The sequence below is a fragment of the Haliotis rufescens genome, unplaced genomic scaffold (genome assembly GCF_023055435.1).
Source record: "Haliotis rufescens isolate VD_foot unplaced genomic scaffold, xgHalRufe1.0.p SCAF_10, whole genome shotgun sequence".
NCBI classification, from domain to species: Eukaryota; Metazoa; Mollusca; class Gastropoda; order Lepetellida; family Haliotidae; genus Haliotis; species Haliotis rufescens.
The window spans coordinates 32,542,192-32,566,481 of record NW_025963780.1 but is presented as its reverse complement, the minus strand read 5'-3'; the positions used below and the strand labels follow the sequence as shown (position 1 = coordinate 32,566,481).

Genomic DNA, 24,290 nt, shown 5'->3' with positions numbered 1-24,290 from the left:
CAACCGATAAAATGTATTGGAAATGTATTTGTTGTAACAACTATCGAATTCAGTTCCATTTACAATTCTGACAGACTTCTTTCATATGACCAAAATCTGTATTTTTACTTGTGTTATGAATATTATTCATTTTTGCCAAGTATAATCACTCCTGTTTTATCACGTAGTATGTTGTAATCGACTGTATTTGCGAGAGTCCACACTCTGTTCCAAAAACAATGTTCTAGCATCGTTACACATGAAAGCAATAACAGTTTACAGTTCATACAACAAACTTTACCAAGTCGTATATTCGAGACATATACATACAACAAACTTTACCAAGTCGTTATTCGAGACACAATGGAACAATTTCTGTTCCTTGATATCAACTGAATCACACGTATTTCTCGATCAAGTAACTGTTCGCGGAACGAAAATGTCCGTAAAAACACGGTCGAAATGGCGACTTCCACACTGACACACTGCTGTGGTGATACGAAGAGTCGCTAGGAACACCACACGGCTTTGAACCGTTGAGTTAATGTTAAATTGCAACTAGTTACACGGGATCCCATCTTCTCTACTGTCGTGAAGGCGTGTCAATGGATGTACAGTGAGTAATCACTATTCACAGACGCCGTGGACAATATCCAAAATTAAGATTTATTAATTCTGTGTTGATATGATCATACACCCCTGTGTCATCATGCATTGTTCGGTTTATAACTTTATAACAGATGTAATAAAGGTTGTTCAGTCTCTAAGTACTTGACAAAAGCTGCTAAGTTATTTCTGATGTTATTTTCTTGATGATGGTGTCATGGAGTTGGAGTAGGATAGGGTTCCATTGCTGTTTCTCTTGTTTGAGGTTGATTATTTTATTATTCTAAAACTAGTTTTACAATTAGAATCTGTGATATTTTGCTAGTTGTTATACTGTCCTTCGACGACAGGTCTTAAGATATTATACAAATGCATAACTTGCTCAAGTCACGATATGGCTGAAACAATGCCGATTTGACTTTAAATATTAACTCACTCACTCACTCTTGTTTGAGGTAATTGTAATATACAATATTTAAGAAATAAATGGCGAGTGGGAATTGCACTATAATATCAGCATAAGTGTAGACTTGTACAAGTTGCTACACACACACATGCATGCAATAAGGCACAGTTTCTTGGCACTATTATTGTTGCAGTCAATGTCAATTAAATGAGGTATGTTGTGGGCTGGGACGGGTAACTCGGGTACCCGGGTTGGGAGGGTACTGAGTAGGACCCGGGTACCCACAGGACTACCCGTATCAGTGGCTAGTCAGGTGATATATTGTTTAATGACAAAAATTATCTGGAACTCTATGGTTACACTACAAGTCACCAATGTTCGCATTTTTTTCTCCCTATGCACCCATTCCTTCTGATTTTTCAATTGGTTGAATAAAGATATAACTTATTTCAACCTGGGTGTATGAATGACATGTATCTAAATACATGTATCTAAATACGTTCTGCCAGGGCTATGCTATAAATGTTCCCTTTCAGACATTTTGAGACATCTCAGTGGGTACCTGGGTAGGGTCGGGTAATAGGGGGCTGGGTACCCGGCAATTCTGTACCTATCTCCTGAGACCTACAGTGGGTACCCGGGTAGGGTCGGGTAATAGGGGGCTGGGTACCCGGCAATTCTGTACGTATCTCCTGAGACCTACAGTGGGTACCCGGGTAGGGTCGGGCAATAGGGGTGTGGGTACCCGGCAATTCTGTACCTATCTCCTGAGACCTACAGTGGGTACCCGGGTAGGGTCGGGCAATAGGGGGTTGGGTACCCGGGTAGTAAATTTGGACTCATCCCAGCCCTAGTATGTCGTATCGTAAGTTGGTACACATGTATTTTGGTGCCTGTGGTTAAGAAGTAACAGGATGTTGCCAAACTTGCTAATGGCACAATAGGGGCGGTTGGGTAGCCTAGTGGTTAAAGCGTTCGCTCGCCACGCCGAAGACCCTGGTTCGATTCCTGACATGGGTACAAATTGTGAAGCCCATTTCTGGTGTCCCCCGCCGTGATATTGCTGGAATATTGCTAAAAGCGGCGTAAAACCATACTCACTCACTCACTAATGACACAATAATTACCCAGTGAAATCATACAGATTATTATTAGTGAGCCTTCAGTTATTGTTATTCTCAGGACAAAATCACTTCAGTCGTTTTCAACAATAAACTATTGTATGACTGTTATAGTTTTGTAATAAATGGAATATGCTTTATTGAAAAAAAAAGAAAAACATTATAATGTCCTTGTCGCTGTCTGCCTTGTGAATGTTGATTTCAGTGTGTCTGCTGTCATTATGAAACAATCGCCGCTGTGTTTCAGTCCACCATGCCTCGCACCAAGATGAAGCTGAAGGAACTGGAGAGCCACCTGCAGGATGTGGATGTGTTTGAAAAACCGAAAGTTGTCCTGGAGCAGTATCCTACCACCCCACATATTGCAGGTACACAGAACACTTCTGTGACTACTACCTCATGTATTGCAGCGAGACAGACCATAATGCATTGCACTAGGGCTGGGACGGGTAACTCGTTTACCCGGGTCGGGTGGGTACTGAGTAGGACCCGGGTACCCACAGGACTACCCGGACCCGTGGTTAGTCAGGTGATATATTGTTTCATGACAAAAAATCACTATATAACTACATGGTTACATGACAATTTTAAGTCTCCAATGTTCGCATTTCTTCATGACTATGAACACGTTCCTTCTGACTTAAATATGTTTTAACAAAGCTAAAACTTTAGTCAGCTTCAGTGCATGACCACATCGTTGTATACATGCATCTAAAAACATTCTGCCAGAGCTACTGTCAAACGTTTACCAATCGGACATTTTGTACCTATCTCTTGACACCAACCGTGGGTACCCGGGTAGGGTCGGGTAATAGGGGTGTGGGTACCCGGGTAGTAAATTTTGGACCCTACATTGCACCTTTCGTTTTCATTGTATTAAAACTTGACTTAAAGTTAGAGTATTGTGATACAAGTTGTATCATGAAAGCAGATGATACCCATATCAGTAGACATCTTCCCTAGGCAAGGGAGTTAACTGACAATAGAAGTCAAGTTTCCACCCTTGCCAAACTAGGCTGGAATTCCGGAGTTATAATTTGGCTGGACTAAAGAGTCTATACATAGTCCAATCAAAATAGGGTAACAAACTAGACATCTGGTTCGTAACAACATGGATTTCAACGTGCAGATCTAGGTTGATTGCAGTGTTTGCAAAGTGTGTGTACCGTCAACTGGGCATTCACAGATATTTTTCAAATCAATTGATATTTCATATCAAGGTGTTCAAGTGATTTGTTGCACTTCGCAAGGTAAGACCTTGACTATTGATCAGATCGTCTTGACTGGGCGCCGCCGAATGCAGATGATATGAGAGGTGGAATCTGAATGGTCAGTAGGAGGGACGTAGAAGAGACATTACTCATAATGGCCACTGGTGGCACTACAATAGAGCCATGGTCGCTAGCTTCGACGTGTACACTTTCAAGTGTATCCAGTCCAGAATGACATATTGACATGTTTTAAGTGTTCGAAAATAGGGTATGTGAAAATAGGAAGGCGGATGCCTCGATGCACACGCGACCCGCCAGTCATGACCTTGGCTGGATTGTGATCCCTCTCGGCAGTGGATGATTTTACATAGCGCTTTAATTACTTTCGCAGAGGTCGCAGGTGACAGCACAGCCACGGTGATTGAATTAAGTAGTATCAAGCACTTCACTGAGTACTGCTAACCGAAACCCGTCTCGCATACACGTTACCTCTGCGACTGATGAAATTCCAGCCTAGTTTGGCAAGGGTGGGTACTGGACTTTTACAGTCAGTTAACTCCCTTGCCTCAGGAAGATGATCAATAGATGGGGAGAGGTGTTCTGATGCATCAGTGTCTATTACATGCCATTAACAGTACTGCTGATTATTTTGTGCAGGTTGTATGCTACATACAATTCACACCCGATATGATGACATCGAGGACAAGCTGATAGCAGACCTGGGAGTAGGCTGTGGAGTACTCAGCATTGGGGCGGTCATGTTGGGAGCAGGGTGAGTGAGGCAGTGGTCATGTTGGGAGCAGGGTGAGTGAGGCAGTGGTCATGTTGGGAGCAGGGTGAGTGAGGCAATGGCCATGCAGGGTGCAGGGTGAGTGAGGTAGTGGTGATGTTGGTTACAGGGTGAGTGAGGTAGTGGTCATGTTGGGTGCAGGGTGAGTGAGGCAGTGGTGATGTTGGGTGCAGGGTGAGTGAGGCAGTGGTCATGTTTGGTGCAGGGTTAGTGAGGCAGTGGTCATGTTGGGTGCAGGGTGAGTAAGGCAGTGGCTATGCAGGGTGCAGGGTGAGTGAGGCAGTAGTCATGTTGGGTGCAGGGTGAGTGGGGCGGTAGCCATGTTGGGTGCAGGGTGAGTGAGGCAGTAGTCATGTTGGGTGCAGGGTGAGTGAGGTAGTGGTGATGGTGGGTGCAGGGTGAGTGAGGCAGTGGTCATGTTGGGTGCAGGGTGAGTGAGGCAGTGGTCATGTTGGGTGCAGGGTGAGTGAGGCAGTGGCTATGCAGGGTGCAGGGTGAGTGAGGCAGTAGTCATGTTGGGTGCAGGGTGAGTGAGGCATTGGTGATGTTGGGTGCAGGGTGAGTGAGGCAGTGGTCATGTTGGGTGCAGGGTGAGTGAGGCAGTGGTCATGTTGGGTGCAGGGTGAGTGAGGTAGTGGTGATGGTGGGTGCAGGGTGAGTGAGGCAGTGGTCATGTTGGGTGCAGGGTGAGTGAGGCAGTGGTCATGTTGGGTGCAGGGTGAGTGAGGCAGTGGCTATGCAGGGTGCAGGGTGAGTGGGGCAGTGGTCATGTTGGGTGCAGGGTGAGTGAGGCAGTGGTCATGTTGGGTGCAGGGTGAGTGAGGCATTGGTGATGTTGGGTGCAGGGTGAGTGAGGCAGTGGTCATGTTGGGTGCAGGGTGAGTGAGGCAGTGGTCATGTTGGGTGCAGGGTGAGTGAGGCAGTGGCTATGCAGGGTGCAGGGTGAGTGAGGCAGTGGTCATGTTGGGTGCAGGGTGAATGAGGCAGTGGTCATGTTGGGTGCAGGGTGAGTGAGGCAGCTGTCATGTTGAGCACAGGGTGAGTGGGGCAGTGGTCATGATGAGCGCAGGGTGAGTGAGGCAGTGGTTGTGTTGAGCGCAGTGTGAGTGAGGCAGTGGTCATGTTTGGTGAGTGAGGCAGTGGTCATGTTGGGTGCAGGGTGAGTGAGGCAGTGGTCATGTTGTGTGCAGGATGAGTGTGGTGGTAGTCATGGTGGGTGCCGGTCGAGTGAGGCAGTGGTCATGTTGGGTACAGGGTGAGTGAGGCAGTGGTCATGTTGGGTGCAGGGTGAGTGAGGCAGTGGTCATGTTGGATGCAGGGTGCAGGTTGAGTGAGGCAGTGGTCATGTTGAGTGCAGGGTGAGTGAGGCAGTGGTCATGTTTGGTGCAGGGTGAGTGAGGCAGTGGTTATGTTGGGTGCAGGGTGAGTGAGGCAGTGGTCATGTTGGGTGCAGGATGAGTGAGGCAGTAGTCATGCAGGGTGCAGGGTGAGTGAGGCAGTGGTCAAGTTGAGCGCAGGGTGAGTGAGGCAGTGGTCATGTTGAGCGCACGGTGAGTGAGGCAGTGGTCATGTTGGATGCAGGGTTATTAGGTATATACAAATCTTAGAACTAGATTCCTTTTCCTTAATATCTGACGACTTCCGTAAGACGTAACCACCAACCTTCACTCACGCTTGTGTCTCTCCCCAATAGGTCTGTCGTGGGTATTGACGTTGATGATGATGCTCTACAAGTGTGTCAGCAAAATGTGGAGGAATTTGAGATAGACAACCTTGACCTGATTCAACAAGACATCAGATCACTGACGAAGAACACATGTAACCTCCACAAGAAGTTTGACACTGTCATAATGAACCCACCCTTCGGGACCAAGCACAATGCAGGTGAGAATGCACGGTATATAGGTAGACCGCAGTTCTGCAATACGCTTTATAAATGATATGTATTGCAATAGTTAATCGCCTAATTGTCCTGTCACTCACTCACTCACTCACTCACTCACTCACCCAACAATTCATTCACACACACACACATACACCCCCCCGAAAATCACCCACCCACTCACCCACTCACTCACCCCCAAAACCAACCACCCACTTATTCACTCTCTCACTCCTTACAGGTATCGATATGGAGTTCCTGAGAGCTGGCCTTGACCTTTCCACCAGTGCTGTCTACTCCCTGCACAAGACATCAACAAGGGAGGTAAGCTTTTTCCACATGTCAGCCATCTTTTTTAGCACCCAATTTGTCCTGCGTTTGGAGATCAGGATTTATCAGTCTATTCACATTTCGGTCCTAGTTTCAACATTTGAGATTTTTGTCATCAAAATGACCCATCGGTGTTCATTCTTGCTGAGTGAGGCATTAAGCATCAATAACTTGCTGCCATAGTTTCCAGTAACTTGCTTGGCATCAGATTTCTATTGCCAATGACACTGACTGGAGAGCTATGTTTATTGTCCAAGTAATAGATGGAGGACCAGTACTTCATCAGGTATAATCCTACTGTTGCGAGAACAGAGGGAAAGGCATAAGTTCTCCATCTGAGAGCACAGGTACTCAAGTTTCACAAACTATACACTGCAGATTGCACAAACTTCACCATTCACAATCGAAACAGGCTGCACAATTTTGCTGTTGGCTATAGTCTTCTGTTTTCTTCCAGCACATTACAAAGAAGGCAAGTGACTGGAATGTAGACATGGAAGTGGTGGCTGAGCTCAGATTCGACCTTGTCAACACGCTCAAGTTTCATAAGAAGAAGTCTGTCGACATAGAGGTGGATTTCATACGATTCTGTCACAAGCAGGGAGCCAAGTGTAAATCGTGACAGATGGTCACTCAATAGATGTCTCATTACTATTTTCATGAGGGTGGTCAGGTAGCCTAGTGGTTAAAGCGTTCGCTCGTCACGCTGAAGACCCGGGTTCGATTCCAGACATGCATACAATGTGTGAAGCTCATTTCTGGTGTCCCCCGCTGTGATGTTGCTGGAATATTGCTTAAAGCGGCGTAAAACCATACTCACTCACTCACTATTTTCATGAAGCTATGTATAAAGTTTTACAAGGTTGTGTAATTTTTATTATAACACTATGTGTCAGGTGTCATCTTGATCTTCTAAGACTTAAAGCATACATTATATACTACTCAACTATTGATAGGGAGTATCCAGGTGGGGTCTGCATGTGGCTGATTGTTCGGATATGTTGACAGACAAATAGTATTTGATATTGCTATGGAACTGAAGCATGTGCAGCTTCATTTAAAATTGATTAAACATAAATGCAATGTTCAATAAGTTGTCATCACGTTACAGTATGAAATATCTCAGTTTATTACCCACGTGGTTAGGATACAGGTGGTAAGATACTAAGATACTGCACGACCAGATCACTAAAAGTGAACATTTCCGATACAAATCATTCGATAACTATGTAGAAGTGTGTAACAGTTTGTTGTATCCGTTCGTTTGCTCTATCCTTGTTTATTCTATCCGTGTTCTACTGAATTGACGATGGTTTAATTCCTAATTCCAAGTTAGTTCAACAAAGTTATTTGGTAAATTGTTTGTTTGTCTGCAAATATTTCTGTATGATAGGTGTATTCCTCTTGTCAGCAAGACTGTCACTATGCTCAAAATGTAAGTCATGATTGTATGTCATTATGACTGCCATGTTGTTTATACCAGTGTTGGGGGCAGTTTGGATTTAATTGTTTTTTATTCATTTTTTCATTCCAACTAGGGCTGAGACGAGTCCAAATTTACTACCCGGGTACCCACACCCCTATTACCCGACCCTACCCGGGTACCCACTGTTGGTGTCAAGAGATATTGCCGATTTGGAATAGTTTGACAGTAGCCTTGGCAAAATGTATTTAGATACACGTATAAAACACTGAATGCACACACTAAAGCTGACTTAAAGTTTTTATCTTTATTCGAACATATATAAGTCAGAAGGAAAGCATTCATAGTCATGAAGAAATGCAAACATTAGTGACTTCTTGTGTAACCATGTAGTTATAGTGAATTATTGTCATGAAACAATATATCACGTGACTAACCACGGGTCCGGGTAGTCCTGTGGTACCCGGGTCCTACTAAGTACCGACCCGAGTACCCGAGTTACCCGTCCCAGCCTTAATTCTAACCACTCACCTGAGTGGAACATCACTAGCTTATTCTCTACGATTGTATGACATTGATGTATTATATATGTGGATTTACTCATCACAAAAGGTCCTGTGATACACAAAATACTGGTATGATGTGGGCCGTGTGAGAACACTCCATCCACTGGAGGACAGATCTGGTTGGTTCTGTCTTCACACTTTCTGTCCGAAATCTTTGACAAGCTTCTTCATGGCATTCATTGTGTGATGTTGTGAGCCATGTTGTCCCTTTTTTACAACTAATGACTGACGGTGCAGACTGGATCACTTCTGCATGTATGTAGCAGGAACTTTTATTGTTGAGTATATTTGCACATCAACATGGCCTAGTGGAAGTCATCGTTGTTTAATTGCTTATGAAAACTTGTACATCTTGTTCATGTTATTGAGTAAAATGTTATATGTAATAACGTACTATTTTCATGTCTCTAAAGCTATATGTATAACAGGTATGTTATTGCTGCTCAATGGTTAATAACAAAAATGGATCATTCAATTTTGACTTCTTGTTTCATGTGGCAGTCCACAATATTCCAGTTATTAAACGGTCTGTAAAGACAGACATGAGAAGAACAAAACTTGTTTTTGGAGGAACATCGCCAATCTCTCCCCAAGAAAAGTTTTAGAAGAAGGATTAAATAAGTGCATTTTACAACCTTCTGAGAGGTAAAATCCGAAATTCTGGAAATCCGAGGAAAATTCTCATGTCTGAGAAGAAGTCTGAACCACACAATCCAGTGATTGACATCATGAGCATCGATCTACGCAATTGGGATTAGATGACGTGCATCAACCAAGTGAGAGAGCCTGACAACCCGATCTCGTTAGTCGTCTCTTACGACAAGCATGGGTTGCTGGAGACAAATTCGAATCCAACCTTCATGTGTGCATTCAGTCTTGAAAGAGTTTCCTTCGATAAGCAGTGTTCACACAATCTTCATCTTTTGGAAAGTGTATGACAGGGATAGAATAAATAGAAGAATTAGTATGAATATGATGCCTCTTTATTCAAAACAGTAAAACAGTATTTCAGAAGAGTCAAGAACTAGAAGAATCTTGCTATTAACATGACGTTTTATCACAGTTGTAAAGCCTTGGAAACATAAAACAAACATCAATAAATAGCTGAATATATAAAGATATCAATGTTAACAATAATTTACCAACGCCAAAACAACATGTACATTATGCTGGCAGGACCTTAGGGTCGCTGTTGCTAGGGGTTACGAAACTGAATCTGTGTCTGTGAAGCTGCAGCATACAGTGTGTCTGTGGTAGACCCTCCTGGCCATGCCCAACTAGTCCGCAGCTCATTTTGGACAAGTGGCCTATGGTAAACAAGCATGAAATACTCCTATCCCCCGCCAATATGACATGTCCGGATGTGTGCAAGGCATTAGCCCCCCGGAAACGAGCACTACCATTTTCAGTCTTTCTCATAGTCATTGCCATGGAAACTTGAAAAACACACTTTAAAAAATCCCCAACTATCAAAAGGCTCCAGTTTACCACTTGACCTATCTATGTGCCAAGTTTGGTTAAGATATCTCATTGTTTTTGAGTTCTGCTCCGGAAACGAAATGTGACAGACAAATGGAAGGATGAACAGACAGCACCTATTCCCATATCCCCCTTCCACTTTGTGGTGGGGGATAATAACTAGAGTTTGGTTGAAAACAACTAGTCCCTCTGGATTTTCACTAGCCTCAGACTGGTGGCCAAACCTGTATGTTACTGTTGTATTTGTCACTAGTTTGTAACTGTTCACTGCAACACTCCTAAAACCAGAGGCCTACAGATGACCTCATATGACTCCATTTTCTTGACTTTTGAACTGATAAAGAAAGAATTAAGCATCTTTCTTTTTTGTGAGTGTAATATTGACATCTTGAGAGATATCTTTAAATGCTTTAAAGGTAGTCAACTGTCAACATAAGTGACAAGACTGACAAGAAAACTTGAAAAGGTCCAGTCGTTTACAGATATTGCTACGTATCATCCACAGGAGCAACGTTATGGCATATTTCACACACACATGTGGATGGACTATACATTCAGCACAGCCTCATGTTTGCCGTCATATGACCCTTGACCTCTGACATACAACCTCTTGGAGGCCTCTCCCAGAGCACCCTGGAACAGGAAAACTGCCTCGTAGTTCTCCGCGTGCCTGGAAGGGAGAAAACGCACATGAGACACTGTTAACTTCACATCAATGGTCAGAAAATCAAGTGAGTGATTGAGTGAGTTGGGTTTAACACCGCTTTTAACAGTATTCCACTTATATCACGGCGTGTCAGCTTAATGCGAGAGGAAAGCCTGAAGTGATGCAGGTCTCGGACGTTTACCACTTCGGTGACACCCACGATCACAGGTATGGTGCTGACAAACATAGAAACATAATCAGGGCGAACCGGAATTCGAACCCACAATCATAGGTTTCTGACGTGCCCAAGGGACGCAATTCTGCACAGCGAATCTCGGCGCCTTAGACAACTGGGCCACCCGTGCCCTCCAGAAAATCAAGACATCCAGTGTTGCAATTTAAGCATGAATAAGAAGGGGTTCTTGTAATAGTCCTCATGTTTAAAGTTAAAGAGAGTCCCCAGATTTACATACTATGAAGCAAACCTCAAGGAGGCCCTTTAATTTCGAACATTGACATCAGTTAAGGCAGTACAGAGTGGTCTAATGACTAATGGTCTATGCTAGAGCTGTGGCTTGTGTTAAAAAATCTTTGTTATAATTATAACAATATTACTAAACAGATACATGGCCATATTATGTATGACTAGAATATCGACTGGTTGACAGACCAGGGAGCTCTGTTATTTCTGTTGGCGACGGGCCAAAGGACCAGTTGTTGAATTTATGCTTGTGTTGCAGTGTTGAGATGATAATCAGTTTCATGAACGCATATATATGGAGACCATCCTTTCATCATCCTATGGTCATTCTGGATGCGGGGCATGGGTGGCCCAGTTGTATAAAGCGCTGCAATTTGCTGTGCAGAGTTGCATCCCTTGGGGTTCGCCCCGATTATGTTTCTAGGTGTGTCAGCACCATACCCATGGGTTTCACTGACGTGGTTAACGTCTGAGTCCTGCATCACTTCGGGCAAACCTGGATTCCAACCCACAATTATAGGTTTCTTGTGAGCCCAAGGGATGCAACTCTGCACAGCGAATTGCGGCGCCTTAGACGACTGGGCCACCCCTGCCCCCATAAATACATGGAAAAATAAAGTTTGTTTTACTTTTAGAACATAACTTTCAGAAGAAACCTGAGTTCTGTTTTGCCAACTGTTGTACGACTATAGTTTCAATGTCCTAGTGATTATTGAAACACTTACTTGGCTTTGAAGTGAACCTTTATCAGCATCTTGCTGTTGCTGACGTGAGTGATGTGAGCGTCCAGCAGCCCACTAGAGGGCAGCACCTTGAACGTGGTTTCGGATACACACGTGTCTGACGGATTCTCTGGAATAAGCAAGGTCAATGTCAAGCCTATGAACACATCATTAACACATACACGGTCTTATTGTACAAGATTCGATTGGCCCAGATTCGATAACTTACAGGCTGCTGTCATATATGTAGAATACTGCTGTGTGCGGCATAAACAACACACAACTTGAGGACCAGTTCTAGCCTGGATTTCCAACAGGGCCTTTGAATGAAAACAACAACAAACAACTGACTATATTAAAGTCCAGTTTCTACCCTTGCTGAACTAGGCTGCAACTATGGAGTTATATTTTGGCTGGTCTAATAATTCTGCAAATGATTCTATGCATTGTTCAATCATAATCACATTACAAAATCAACATCTGTTTCATACACTGCAGTGCAGATTTTGGTTCATTGTAGGATTTTCAAAGCATGTGTACCGTTATCTTAGCGTCAACAGATATTTTCCAAATCTTTTCATGTTTTTAATCAAGGTGCTTACGTGGTTTGATGCACTTCGTGAAGTAAGACTTGTTTTATTACAACGTATATCTTGATTATCGATCACATCGTCTTCACTGGGTGCTACCATTTTGTTTAAAGAAAATGCAATTGACATCAGAGGTGGAATCTGATTGGTCAATAGGAGAGACATAGAAGGGACATAACTTGTAATAGCCACTGGTGGTGCTACGATTGAACCAAGAAGGTTCGGCAAGGGTGGAAACTGGACTTTTATAGTCAGTTAACTCCCTTGCCTCGGGAAGAGGGAAAACAACAACAACAAATAACTAGTCCCTGAGTACCGGTAGCCAGTTATGTGCTACTGACCGATGGTTGCAGTCCAGAAGCTGTGGGAGGATGTATGGTTGGTGATGAAGAACTCCAGGACCCTCTCCTGTCCCACCAGGCACGTGCCGAAGTCCAGCGACTGCTTCGACAGCTCAATCTCCGGGATGGCCAGTGTGGCCTCCAGTGGCACTCGCTGTAACACATAACACAAGACTCAGTCTCATTGAGAGAACCATGCATTCTTTCATAAAAAGAAAGTATACATAGCAAAATTATAAATGTTCAGGAATGGGGTAAAGATTTCAATTTAGGAATGTCAGAATCCAACAATTATGTGATGATGTCACTTATATAGCGACTGCGTGTTTGTGTGGCTGCTTGTACTAGTCTGGACTGTTTTATAGTGCTAGCTCACTGAGATACCATGCCGCAGTTTAACTTTAATACCCTACTCAGACAGAGTCTACTGACTCCAAGCCGACCAGTCCTTGTTTTAGCCCCTTAATGCCGACCAATTATGTTGTGCTGTAAAAACACACAAAGATTGTGTGATGGTCAGGCAGTGTTCAGGTGGTCAATGAGCTGTGTGTTTCAGCTGACCTGTATAGTGTTAAAGGGCAGGTAGAGTGCATGTCAGGTGAGGTAAGGTGAAATGGGGTTAAATGTCGTGTCCAAGATTATTGCACTTATACAGTGACATGCACGCACGTGTGTATATTTGTGTGGCTCCTTGTACAAGTCCGGACTGATGCCGTTTTATAGTGCTAGCCTACTGAGATACCATGCCACAGTTTAACTTTAATACCCCACTCAGACACAGTTTACTGAATCCGAGTCAACCAGTTCTGGTTTTAGCCCATTAATGCCAAGCACCAGACAGGGTAAGAACAAGATTCATCTTTTAATGTCTTTTGGTATGACACGGCCAGGGATCGAACCCTGGACCTTCCGCTCTCCGGGCAGACGCTCTACCACTAGACCACGGAGGCGGTCGCAGGTCAGTGTTTAGGTGGACAATGCCGCTCTCCGGGCGGACGCTCTACCACTAGACCACGGAGGCGGTCGCAGGTCAGTGTTTAGGTGGACAATGCCGCTCTCTGGGCGGACGCTCTACCACTAGACCACGGAGGCGGTCGCAGGTCAGTGTTTAGGTGGACAATGCGCTGTATGTTTCAGCTGACCTGTATGGTGGTGTTGTTGAACTCGATGATCAGGTCGTCCTGTATCTCCAGTTTGCGACCTGACAGCTGAACGTCGTCACCGTCCACATAGCCATACGTGTCCAGCAGCTGTGTGGTCGTCTGGAACGCCACCTTCACCTGCAGGTGAGATAACTGTGCTTATAGAAACCTTACATGCATCATATCAAAATGTACCAAAAGGCCGAGATGTCAAAAGCTAAAGGAAATAAAGATAAACTACAGCACTAGTGAGTGAGTTGTGTTGAACAGTATTTCTGTCATATCATGTGTCAGCTAGGTGTGGGAGGAAAGCCTGAAGTGATGTTGGCTGCCATCTTCCCGAGGCAAGCATGTCCACTAGCCTATATCAAAGCCTAGTTTCTACCCTTGTCACATCAAGGACACTTTTCTTGGCTCGACCCTTCCGCCACCTCGTGTAGATCAAGGAGTTGTGGCACTTGTAATGAAAACACAATATCAAATCATATCGCTGTTCTTATCTCGTATAGCTTCACAAAGATGGTGACTACCACAGGCGACGAACTAGTTGACCAGATAACGAAAACATTTGCGATGTCATCCTTGACACAAAAGAATTCGTTGGGGGGTTTAAAACATTAAAAAGACATATTCATGTCAACAAAGACAGGCAGCAGTAAATCACTTTCAAACGAAGGTATACCAGTTGTGGATGTTGATTTTGTGAAAAGTTCTCTGATTGGACTATCGATATGTGCGATAGTCCAATCATATTTAGCACAGGAAAGAGGCAAGGGTGGAAACAAGACTTTGATAAAAAGGCTGGTGGAAACTCTTGCCTTGGGAATATGGTAGGCTCTATATTTGTTACTTTGGTGAAACCCACGAGCATGGCTATGCTTGTTTTTTATTGTTTTATGATGCACACTTCAATATTTCAGCAATTTGATGGCGGTCTGTAAATAATCGAGTCTGGAACAGACAATCCTGTGATTGACATCAAGAGCACTGACCAACACAATGATGCAACTGGGATTTGATGACATGCATCAATCAAGTCAGTGAGTCTGACCACCCGATCCCACTAGCTCTTCAGTAACCCCATGAATGCCGTAAGAGGCGACAAAGCTTATCACAGGATTGTCTTGTCCAGACTCAATTATTTACCGACTATATAGCTGAGTGCGGAGTTAAACAACAAACAAACAAGCATAAGTTTGGAGGCGTTACTTGATATACTTCCTCACAACCCATGTGGGGATGCCAGTTACAACAGGCCCCCAGAAACCTATACTTGTCATAGGAAATGAAAAACAGATCAGGTTCAGGCTCGGTGACTTGGCTGATTGTGTGTCATCATAACCTGATGGTGTGGGTCGTTGCTCATAATATCAATCACTGGACTGTTCAGACTTGATTAGTTTCAGGTTGCCTTTATATGGCTAGAATATCCCAGAGTGCTGTATTAAACAAAAAACAAACAAAATAACTTTCTCACCAGCAGGTTGTGTTGAGGACGAAGGGTGTGGAAGCCTGTTTCCATGGCCACGGAAGCTCTCATCTGATTGGTTGCTGGGTTCAGGTCCACCAGCTGGAAGGGCTTGTTGACCTTAAGTCGGAAGATGAGAGGGGTTTCGGTGTTGTTGGACAGCATGGTGCTGCACACCCTCAGTACCTCCGGCATCGTCTGTGGGGATGCAGATCAGGATCAGGAAACATGGTATTCATCAGTGTTTGAAATTAAGGGGGTCCTGGGGTCCTATACAAGTGAGTGAGTGAGTCTGGTTCTGGTTTTTAGCAATATTCCTGCCATATCTTGGCGGGGAACACCAGAAATGGGCTTCATACATTGTACCCATATGGGAATCAAACCCGAACCTTCAGCCTGACGAGCAAACGCTTTAACCACTAGGCTACCCCACCGTCCTTCTCCTATACAAGGTTCATACAAATATGGAACACTGAAATTCAAGGCTGTTTCAAGGCTGCCAGCGGTCATTTTTAAGGCTTTATTAGTTAGGTTATTAGCCTTTGTCAATATTTTATTACCGACGTATTAAGCACCCTGTTCTAATAAGAGCCCACGGCGATATTTGCTAATACATTGGCTAGTGAACAATATATTGGCTAGCACCCCTTCCGATTGATCAATGTACACTTATTTATTTGTGTATAATACACACTCGTGTGTTTTATGCACCCTTAATTATGGGCAGTTAAATTCTGGAAAATATATCTGTCATGTATAATACACACAGACTTTTCTTTTGTATCATTTCAGGCTGTCAGCATAAACCATGAAATTTACGATCTTTCAACTCTGTTTTTTGTTCTCACCAAAATTATATTCTAATTTTGAGAGAGCCCTGGGTGCTTATTACATCGAATATGGTAAATCATCCATATTAGTCGTAAGACCTAAATAGCAGTGTGACCACCACACATTTTCCAATCAGATTACAGATTAATTTTTGACCCATGAATTCTTCAGGATCTTTGGCACACAAATCTATCCCTGTGATAAATCGCACTTAAAAAACTTTGCTACATATCTTTGTGTGCTTTGGCACAAGTATATGTCATCGTGAACAGACTGTGGTTTCACCTCATGATACGTGTAAATCTTAAATATGATTTTTTTAAATATTCATTAAACTTATCTGCTTTGGTAACATTGTCACTTATTTTCTATGCTGTGAGTTTCAAAATGTATTTTATCATTTATACTTATCCTGACTCATACACATGATAACATTATTACATTTGCATAATGTTTCCAGAGTTTAGACACATGATGTATAGTTTGGAATGTAATTTAAGGTACCGACGTTGACTACAATATCTGAAAAACTATTGGACCTACTCCAGTCAAAGTTGGTATGAGATTATTAAACAGTCATACATAACTGGATATTACATTTAAAGATAATCGGTGCATGAATAAAAAATCAACTCAACTCAAAAGGGTGCACGGGATCACGCACGCGCGAATACGGTGTTAGCGTTGGGCGTCTCAACTCGCGTGATTCCTGTGCACCCTTTCGAGTTGAGTTGATTGGTTCAACTGTAATTTCCAGTTATGTATGACTGTTTAATAATCTCATACCAACTTTGACTGGCGTAGGCCCGATAGTTTTTCAGATAATGTAGTAAACGTCGGTACTTTGAATTACCTTCCAGACTATAGCTTCCAATGAACTACCACACCCCACACCTAAGTTGACAGGAGAACCAGCCTGTTAGTATTGACAGTGAATCTCCTACTGAAAATCTCTATGACAAGCGTGAGTGAAGGTATTGACTGGCTCCGTTACCTGCCCATCCTGCAGGAGGTCACTCATCGCTGACCGGTACCTCATCCCTTCATCCTCCGTGTACTCAATGCTCAACCTGGTGGAAGAAATGCAGGCAACCATTTATTATTGTTGTTTTAGTTGTATAGAAATGCATACATTTTGTACCCCTGAAGGCTCGCTGACTTTGTTGATGCATGTCATCGTATCCCAATTGCGTGGATCAATGCTCACGATGTCAATCGCTGATTGTCTGGTCCAGACTCGATTATTTACAGATCGCCGTCATATAGCTGGAATATTGCTGAGTGTGGCGTTAAACAATAAGCAAAACAAAGCATACATTTTGTGTTAGAAAGTGATCTATTGTATCTTTATGATGTTGTAATACCCATATATATTCTTTAATCGACTTTGTGTGTGTGATGTGCATGTGTGTGTGTATGTGTGTGCAACGTGCGTATGTGTGTGTGATGTGCATATGTGTGTGTGTATGTGTGTGACGTGCGTATGTGTGTGATGTGTATATCTGTGTGTGAGACGTGCATATGTGTGTGCATGATGTGCATGTCTGTGTGTATGTGTCTGTGTATGTGTGTGTGATGTGCATATATGTGTGTGTATGTGTGAGACGTGCATATGTGTGTGTGATGTGTATATCTGTGTGTGAGACGTGCATATGTGTGTGCATGATGTGCATGTCTGTGTGCATGTCTGTGTGTGTGTGTGTGATGTGCATGTATGTGTGTGTATGTGTGTGACATGCGTATGTGTGTGTGATGTGTATATCTGTGTGTGAGACATGCATATGTGTGTGTGTGACTTGCATATGTGTGTGCGTGACGTGCATGTGTGTGTGACGTGCATGTCTGTGTGTGTGTGTGTGATGTGCATGTATGTGTGTGTATGTGTGTGACATGCGTATGTGTGTGTGATGTGTATATCTGTGTGTGAGACATGCATATGTGTGTGTGTGACGTGCATATGTGTGTGCATGATGTGCATGTGTGTGTGTATGTGTATGTGATGTGCATATGTGTGTGTGTGAGATGTGCATATGTGTGTGTGTGTGAGACATGCAATGTGTATGATGTGTGTTTGAGCCACGTGCATGTGTGTATGTGCGACGTGCATCTCTGTTTGTGTATGTGATGTGCATGTGCATGTGCGTGTATGTGTTTTTAAAGTCTATGTAAGTTTGGCAGTTACAACAATCATAGCTCGACAATCTTTTTTTAAAAGGCTCTAAGTCACAGGTAAGCAGTTTGCTATCTGGTTTCCCTAAGCAGAAATCACATTAATGTCAGGAGCTTGTGCAATGTACAGTGACTGGTATCAGTATGATAATATGTGTCTGTGTAGCTGGTTCAACTCACAGGGCCGGCTTCAGGTGGGCGGTCATGTCCAGACGAGTTGTAGCGGCATCAAAGGCCTCGGGGCGGTAGATTCGGCTGTCATTGCCACGAGCCTGAGTTAACCAACATGAAGAAAACAATCTTAATGGTGTGTTTAGCAAATGAAAAACAAACTTTTAAGGAACATTTATAAGAAGAATGTTGCACAAAATTGTTTCAGAATATTGGAATATATTTTAATAACTTATAACCCACCATGTCTTATAAGGCAATGATACTGATAAAATGTGTGAATGGTACGTCAAACAGGAGCCCTTTACAATTTCAGGATTCATGTTGGGTAGTCCTGTAATTTTGTTCACGTATCAACGAATTAGTTACAGTGTTGTAATACTATTTACACTATTGATATCTCTGATCACCTACAAAGATCTTCATGTATAAATGTTCAGTATTCTTAAAACATGGGAGTGTGCTCCCTGCATCCCCCCTCTGGATCCTTGTATGTACCTCCAGGAAGACTCCGATATCCAGACACTCGGATATGCAGCTACTTGGATATACAGCTACTCATTTATCCAGACACTCTGATATCCAGATACTCATATATCCAGATACTCAGATATCCAGCTGCTCGGATATCCAGCTGCTCCGATATCAAGATACTCGGATATACATCTACTCATTCATCCAGACACTCGGATATCCAAATACTCAGATATCCAAATACTCAGATATCCAGATATCCATATATTCATATATCCAGACACTTGGAAATCCATACACTCATATACCCAGGTACGCGGATATCCTCACACTCAGATATAGAAATACTCAGATATCCAGACACTCAGATATCCATAAATTCATATATCCAGACACTTGGTTATCCAGATATACAGATATCCTACTATTGGATATCCAGATAAACAGATATCCTGCTACTTGGATATCACACTACTCGGATATCCAGATACTCGGATATCCAGATACTCATATATCCCGCTACTTGGATATCCAGATACTGCGATATCCATATACTCATATATCCAGACACTCATCTATCCAGGTACTCGATATCCAGATACACATATATCTAGATACTCATATATCCAGATACATGTATATCCAGCTTCTCAGATATCCAGATACCTGGACATCCAGCTTCTCAGATATCATTAACTGAAATAATCATGACGGTTCCAATACCGAAGTTATCTACCTCTCCTGTGTATGTGACATCACAAGTTACACCTGGCTTACCTTTCCGTCGACATTCATGTAGCCGACAGCAAAGCCCTGGCACTCCATGTCCTGGCTGACCTCCGATGGGGGGAGTGGCGTGAACTGAGCGGTCACTTGGCAGTGACCATAGGCTGGAACAACCTGACCAAACAACACACATCTCACTTCATCTGGATGACATTCTGACAGAAGCATTATACGGTAGAACACGGATATAACGAACACGGATAGAGCGAACAAACGGATACAACAAACTTAAAAAATCCCCGATTCATCTCCTATATATTATCATATAACATTTACGTACATAACAAACTCTCTACAGCGAACGAACGTATATAGCGAACTGATATCTGATCACCGACAAGCTCATCTACCACTAATTAGTGACGTGTATAGCGAACTGAGAAATTTCACTCAGTGTCAAGTGTCACTGACAATTGGCTGTACGCAATCAGTGGCGAATCAACACAATCACGGCAAATCACCACAATCACTGGTGACGATTCAACCTTGTTAAACTTACATTATGTTACTCTTACCTGTCCAATGTAATTGGACTAATCTTGTCTGTAAAACAAACTTTTTAACTGAATCACCGGTAGATGCGGGAGGAAACATGTATAAACGTGTATGTGTATTGTGTTTTGTTTTGGCCAAGATGGCGGATGTTTCCGAGCGAAAACGTACATAACGAACAACATATATAACAGACTGATTTCTCTGGTCCCTTGTAGTTCGTGATATCCATGTTATACTGTATATGCTATTGCTGTTGCATATACTGTGTATCGGGCCACTATACAATAAGGATTAGATTTTCAGCCATTTTCCTTTTAAATGTGAGATGGGAGGAATTGTTATTTCATATTTTATTTCGAACAAACTCACGGCAAATGTATACATAAACTGACTAACATGACTAAAATCTAATAATGAATTTACAATGGCCTTTTCGCTAACACCTGGTGTCATCACTGTTTGATAGGGTCGTAATCGTACAATGAACTCTGCTTTTGGCAGAGATTTATGATTGTGAAAAGGGTTTTGTCGCTTTGGAATTATAGGACTTAAATTCAGATTGACCCAATGATAAACACTATACAGCTGTACATGTACATCACACAATTATTTCCAGCAGTGTTTAAATCTATTCTCCATTGGCAACACCCTCTTCACTATCCGGTTTGTGATCATGACTTGTTCAGCCAGGAAATACAGTAAGGTTTAATCTGTTACTTACTGAATTTTATCATTTAAGACAAAACACTGCCTATTCATGCAAGGAAAATGCCTACAACAGACCCCAGAAACCGATCAATTCTGACGTCAAATGCACCAGGAATTAATCTGGACCTGCTCAGAGGCCAATATTCAGCCCAAGTCTGCAGCAAATGTCTGTTACAAATCTCCAAGTGGAATTAAAAGTTTCCCAATTTATGATAATACTCCCAACCTTTGTTGTAGCTTTGACGAGGTGACTTGTATTTCACTGATAAGAGGAATAAGGAACAAAAAAGGTGTAGATTTTAATTTACATTATTGCATAGATTGCAATTTTTAGATCCATATGAACTTAAGAAAACAAGAACTTGGGTAAATTATGAAATTGAAACCAAACTATAATTTTGTTCCTCCCAATTTGCCTGTCAAGGGCACGTAGGTTGGAATCCTAGAAGAAGCTCCACATACCAGTTGATTTGGGATGATCTGGAAGGGTTGTGTGGAATGTTTCCCACTGTGAGTCGCCAGACAAAGGGAGACAACTTTGAGTGGCTCCTCGACGACAGACAGAAGACTCTCGACGGTCCAGGTGGTCTGGCGGCTCATGGTGGGGGTAGTATCGGGGGAGTTGGGGATCAGCTCTGTTGGCGCTCGCTTCAGGGGGAGGGGTTCTGTAACAGGAGGAGGTACAGCATGGAGCTTATCAAAAGATGGTCGAATGAAGTTGAATTTCAGTGATGTATTTTACACAAATCTATGTACACATGCACCAGATGTACTTCAGCAACTGGGTTGTTGTTCTGTTCACATAGAAACAATAATATGAATTACCAAGACTAGGAAACAGTAGATATTTACCATATTTTGTTTTTTTCATTACTGACAAATGAAATATTTGGCATATGTTGTCGAAATAGAAAAAGTTATTCATGGCAGTACACTGCAGTAGAGCAGCTCAAACAGTTTTAAGTCTTACCATCTTCTCTTGGTGGAATCTCCTCTCCATTTTCATCCCTTGGTGGGAAGGGTCGACCGAAACACACATTGAGGTCCAGAAGCTGGTCATCCTGAGCTTCGATGCAGAACTCGCGCCAGTCGACACGGATATCTGACAGTGAGAATGAAAAGGGTCAGTCAATATGGAACTGTTGCCAGTCAACACGCATATCTGACAGTGACATTGAGAAGTGTCAGTTAATATTGAACACTCGCCGGACAACATGGATATCGGACAGCGACAATGGGTCAGTCAGTCAACATTGAACACTTGCAAGTCAATATGGAACATTCTCCAGTCACCTTTGACTTTGATGTCTCAGTACGACACATTCAGCCACAGAGAGACATTACTTAGAGCTGTCTCTAGATTATGCTGTCATGGTAACCATACTGACCGTGGGGACTGTTGTTGTTGATCCTCATCCCCCTCTTCACAGCAGCCACACCCGATACATGAGTTCCGAACCTGAATAGCAAACACAGACACATGAGTTCCGAACCTGAATAGCAAACACAGACACATGAGTTCCAAACCTGAATAGCAAACACAGACACATGAGTTCCGAACCTGAATAGCAAACACAGACACATGAGCTCCGAACCTGAATAGCAAACACAGACACATGAGTTCCAAACCTGAATAGCAAACACAGACACATGAGTTCCGAACCTGAATAGCAAACACAGACACATGAGTTCCGAACCTGAATAGCAAACACAGACACATGAGTTCCAAAGCACAGACACATGAGCTCCGAACCTGAATAGCAAACACAGACACATGAGTTCCGAACCTGAATAGCAAACACAGACACATGAGTTCCGAACCTGAATAGCAAACACAGACACATGAGTTCCGAACCTGAATAGCAAACACAAACACATGAGTTCCAAAGCACAGACACATGAGCTCCCAACCTGAATAGCAAACACAGACACATGAGTTCCAAAGCACAGACACATGAGCTCCCAACCTGAATAGCAATCACAGACACATGAGTTCCACACATGAGTTCCGAACCTGAATAGCAAACACAGACACATGAGTTCCGAACCTGAATAGCAAACACAGACACATGAGTTCCGAACCTGAATAGCAAACACAGACACATGAGTTCCGAACCTTAAAAGCAAACACAGACACATGAGTTCCAAAGCACAGACACATAAGTTCCGAACCTGAATAGCAAACACAGACACATGAGTTCCGAACCTGAATAGCAAACACAGACACATGAGTTCTGAACCTGAATAGCAAACACAGACACATGAGTTCCAAAGCACAAACACATGAGTTCCGAACCTGAATAGCAAACACAGACACATGAGTTCCGAACCTGAATAGCAAACAAAGACACATGAGTTCCAAACATGAATAGCAAACACAGACACATGAGTTCCGAACCTGAATAGCAAACACAGACACATGAGTTCCGAACATGAATAGCAAACACAAACACATGAGTTCCAAAGCACAGACACATGAGTTCCGAACCTGAATAGCAAACACAGACACATGAGTTCCAAAGCACAGACACATAAGTTCCGAACCTGAATAGCAAACACAGACACATGAGTTCCGAACCTGAATAGCAAACACAGACACATGAGTTCCGAACCTGAATAGCAAACACAGACACATGAGTTCCGAACCTGAATAGCAAACACAGACACATGAGTTCAAAAGTACGGACACATGAGTTCTGAGGAACAAACACAGACACATGAGCTCTGAAGAACAAACACAGACACATAAGTTCTGAGGAACAAACACAGACACATGAGCTCCGAAGAACAAACACAGACACATGAGTTCTGAGGAACAAACACAGACACATGAGCTCTGAAGAACAAACACAGACACATGAGTTCTGAAGAACAATCACAGACACATGAGTTCTGAAGAACAATCACAGACACATGAGTTCTGAATAGCAATCACAGACACATGAGTTCTGAAGAACAAACACAGACACATGAGTTCTGAAGAACAAACACAGATGCATGAAGTCCGAAGGGTGAGTTAATTGGGTCTAACTCCTCTTTTAACAGTATTATCGCAGCATGGCAGTGATGCAGGTCGCAGGTGTTTATGACTTCGGTGAAACCCACGAGCACGGGTATGGTGCTGACAAACCTAGAAACATAATTGGGGCAAACCCGGAATCGAACCCACAATCATAGGTTTCTTGCGTGCCCAAGGGATGCAACTCTGCACAGTGAATCACGGTGCCTTAGACGATTGGGCCACCCGTGCCCCCTGAGTTCCGAAGAACAAACGCAGACACATGTGCTGCGAAGAACAAACACAGATGCATGAGCTTCGAAGAACAAACTCAGATGCATGAGTTCCGAACCTAAACAAAAAATAATTGTGTGAAGGGATTGTCAGATCATCATTGTGAGAGGCATCATATCAGAGTAGCAAGCCGCTCACGTGCTTCAAATCAACAACCAATCAGAATGCCTTTTCTAAATAT

The 24,290-nt window shown here is 43.0% G+C and overlaps 2 protein-coding genes across 2 annotated transcripts in view; one reads left to right on the top strand and one right to left on the bottom strand.

The window, feature by feature from the left end:
* The first annotated feature begins 411 nt into the window (after positions 1-411).
* Positions 412-8,789, top strand: LOC124130980 (rRNA N6-adenosine-methyltransferase METTL5-like). Its single transcript, XM_048389564.1, has 6 exons — positions 412-595; positions 2,360-2,480; positions 3,981-4,095; positions 5,807-5,997; positions 6,237-6,319; positions 6,783-8,789. Exons 2-6 carry the CDS (start codon positions 2,366-2,368, stop codon positions 6,945-6,947), a joined length of 669 nt encoding a protein of 222 aa, XP_048245521.1. The 5' UTR covers positions 412-595; positions 2,360-2,365; the 3' UTR covers positions 6,948-8,789.
* A 474-nt stretch (positions 8,790-9,263) lies between these two features.
* Positions 9,264-24,290, bottom strand: part of LOC124130979 (deleted in lung and esophageal cancer protein 1-like) — a 47,032-nt gene continuing 32,005 nt past the window's right edge. Inside the window, exons 27-37 of the mRNA XM_046494031.2 lie at positions 22,206-22,276; positions 21,788-21,919; positions 21,280-21,482; positions 19,606-19,728; positions 18,364-18,455; positions 17,009-17,084; positions 15,193-15,381; positions 13,716-13,853; positions 12,574-12,727; positions 11,646-11,772; positions 9,264-10,463 (exon numbers count right to left, since the gene is read on the bottom strand). Coding sequence (XP_046349987.2) covers positions 10,340-10,463; positions 11,646-11,772; positions 12,574-12,727; positions 13,716-13,853; positions 15,193-15,381; positions 17,009-17,084; positions 18,364-18,455; positions 19,606-19,728; positions 21,280-21,482; positions 21,788-21,919; positions 22,206-22,276 — 1,429 coding nt within the window. The 3' untranslated portion in view covers positions 9,264-10,339. The remainder of the gene's footprint in view (positions 10,464-11,645; positions 11,773-12,573; positions 12,728-13,715; positions 13,854-15,192; positions 15,382-17,008; positions 17,085-18,363; positions 18,456-19,605; positions 19,729-21,279; positions 21,483-21,787; positions 21,920-22,205; positions 22,277-24,290) is intronic.

What these genes read in the sequence shown, in the direction of transcription:
- LOC124130980 (XM_048389564.1), top strand. Translation starts at nt 2,366, where the DNA reads ATGCCTCGCACCAAGATGAAGCTGAAGGAACTGGAGAGCCACCTGCAG. An exon ending in GCGGTCATGTTGGGAGCAGG is followed by an intron (nt 4,096 to 5,806) that starts GTGAGTGAGGCA and finishes TCTCCCCAATAG; the next exon opens with GTCTGTCGTGGGTATTGACG. An exon ending in ACAAGACATCAACAAGGGAG is followed by an intron (nt 6,320 to 6,782) that starts GTAAGCTTTTTC and finishes GTTTTCTTCCAG; the next exon opens with CACATTACAAAGAAGGCAAG.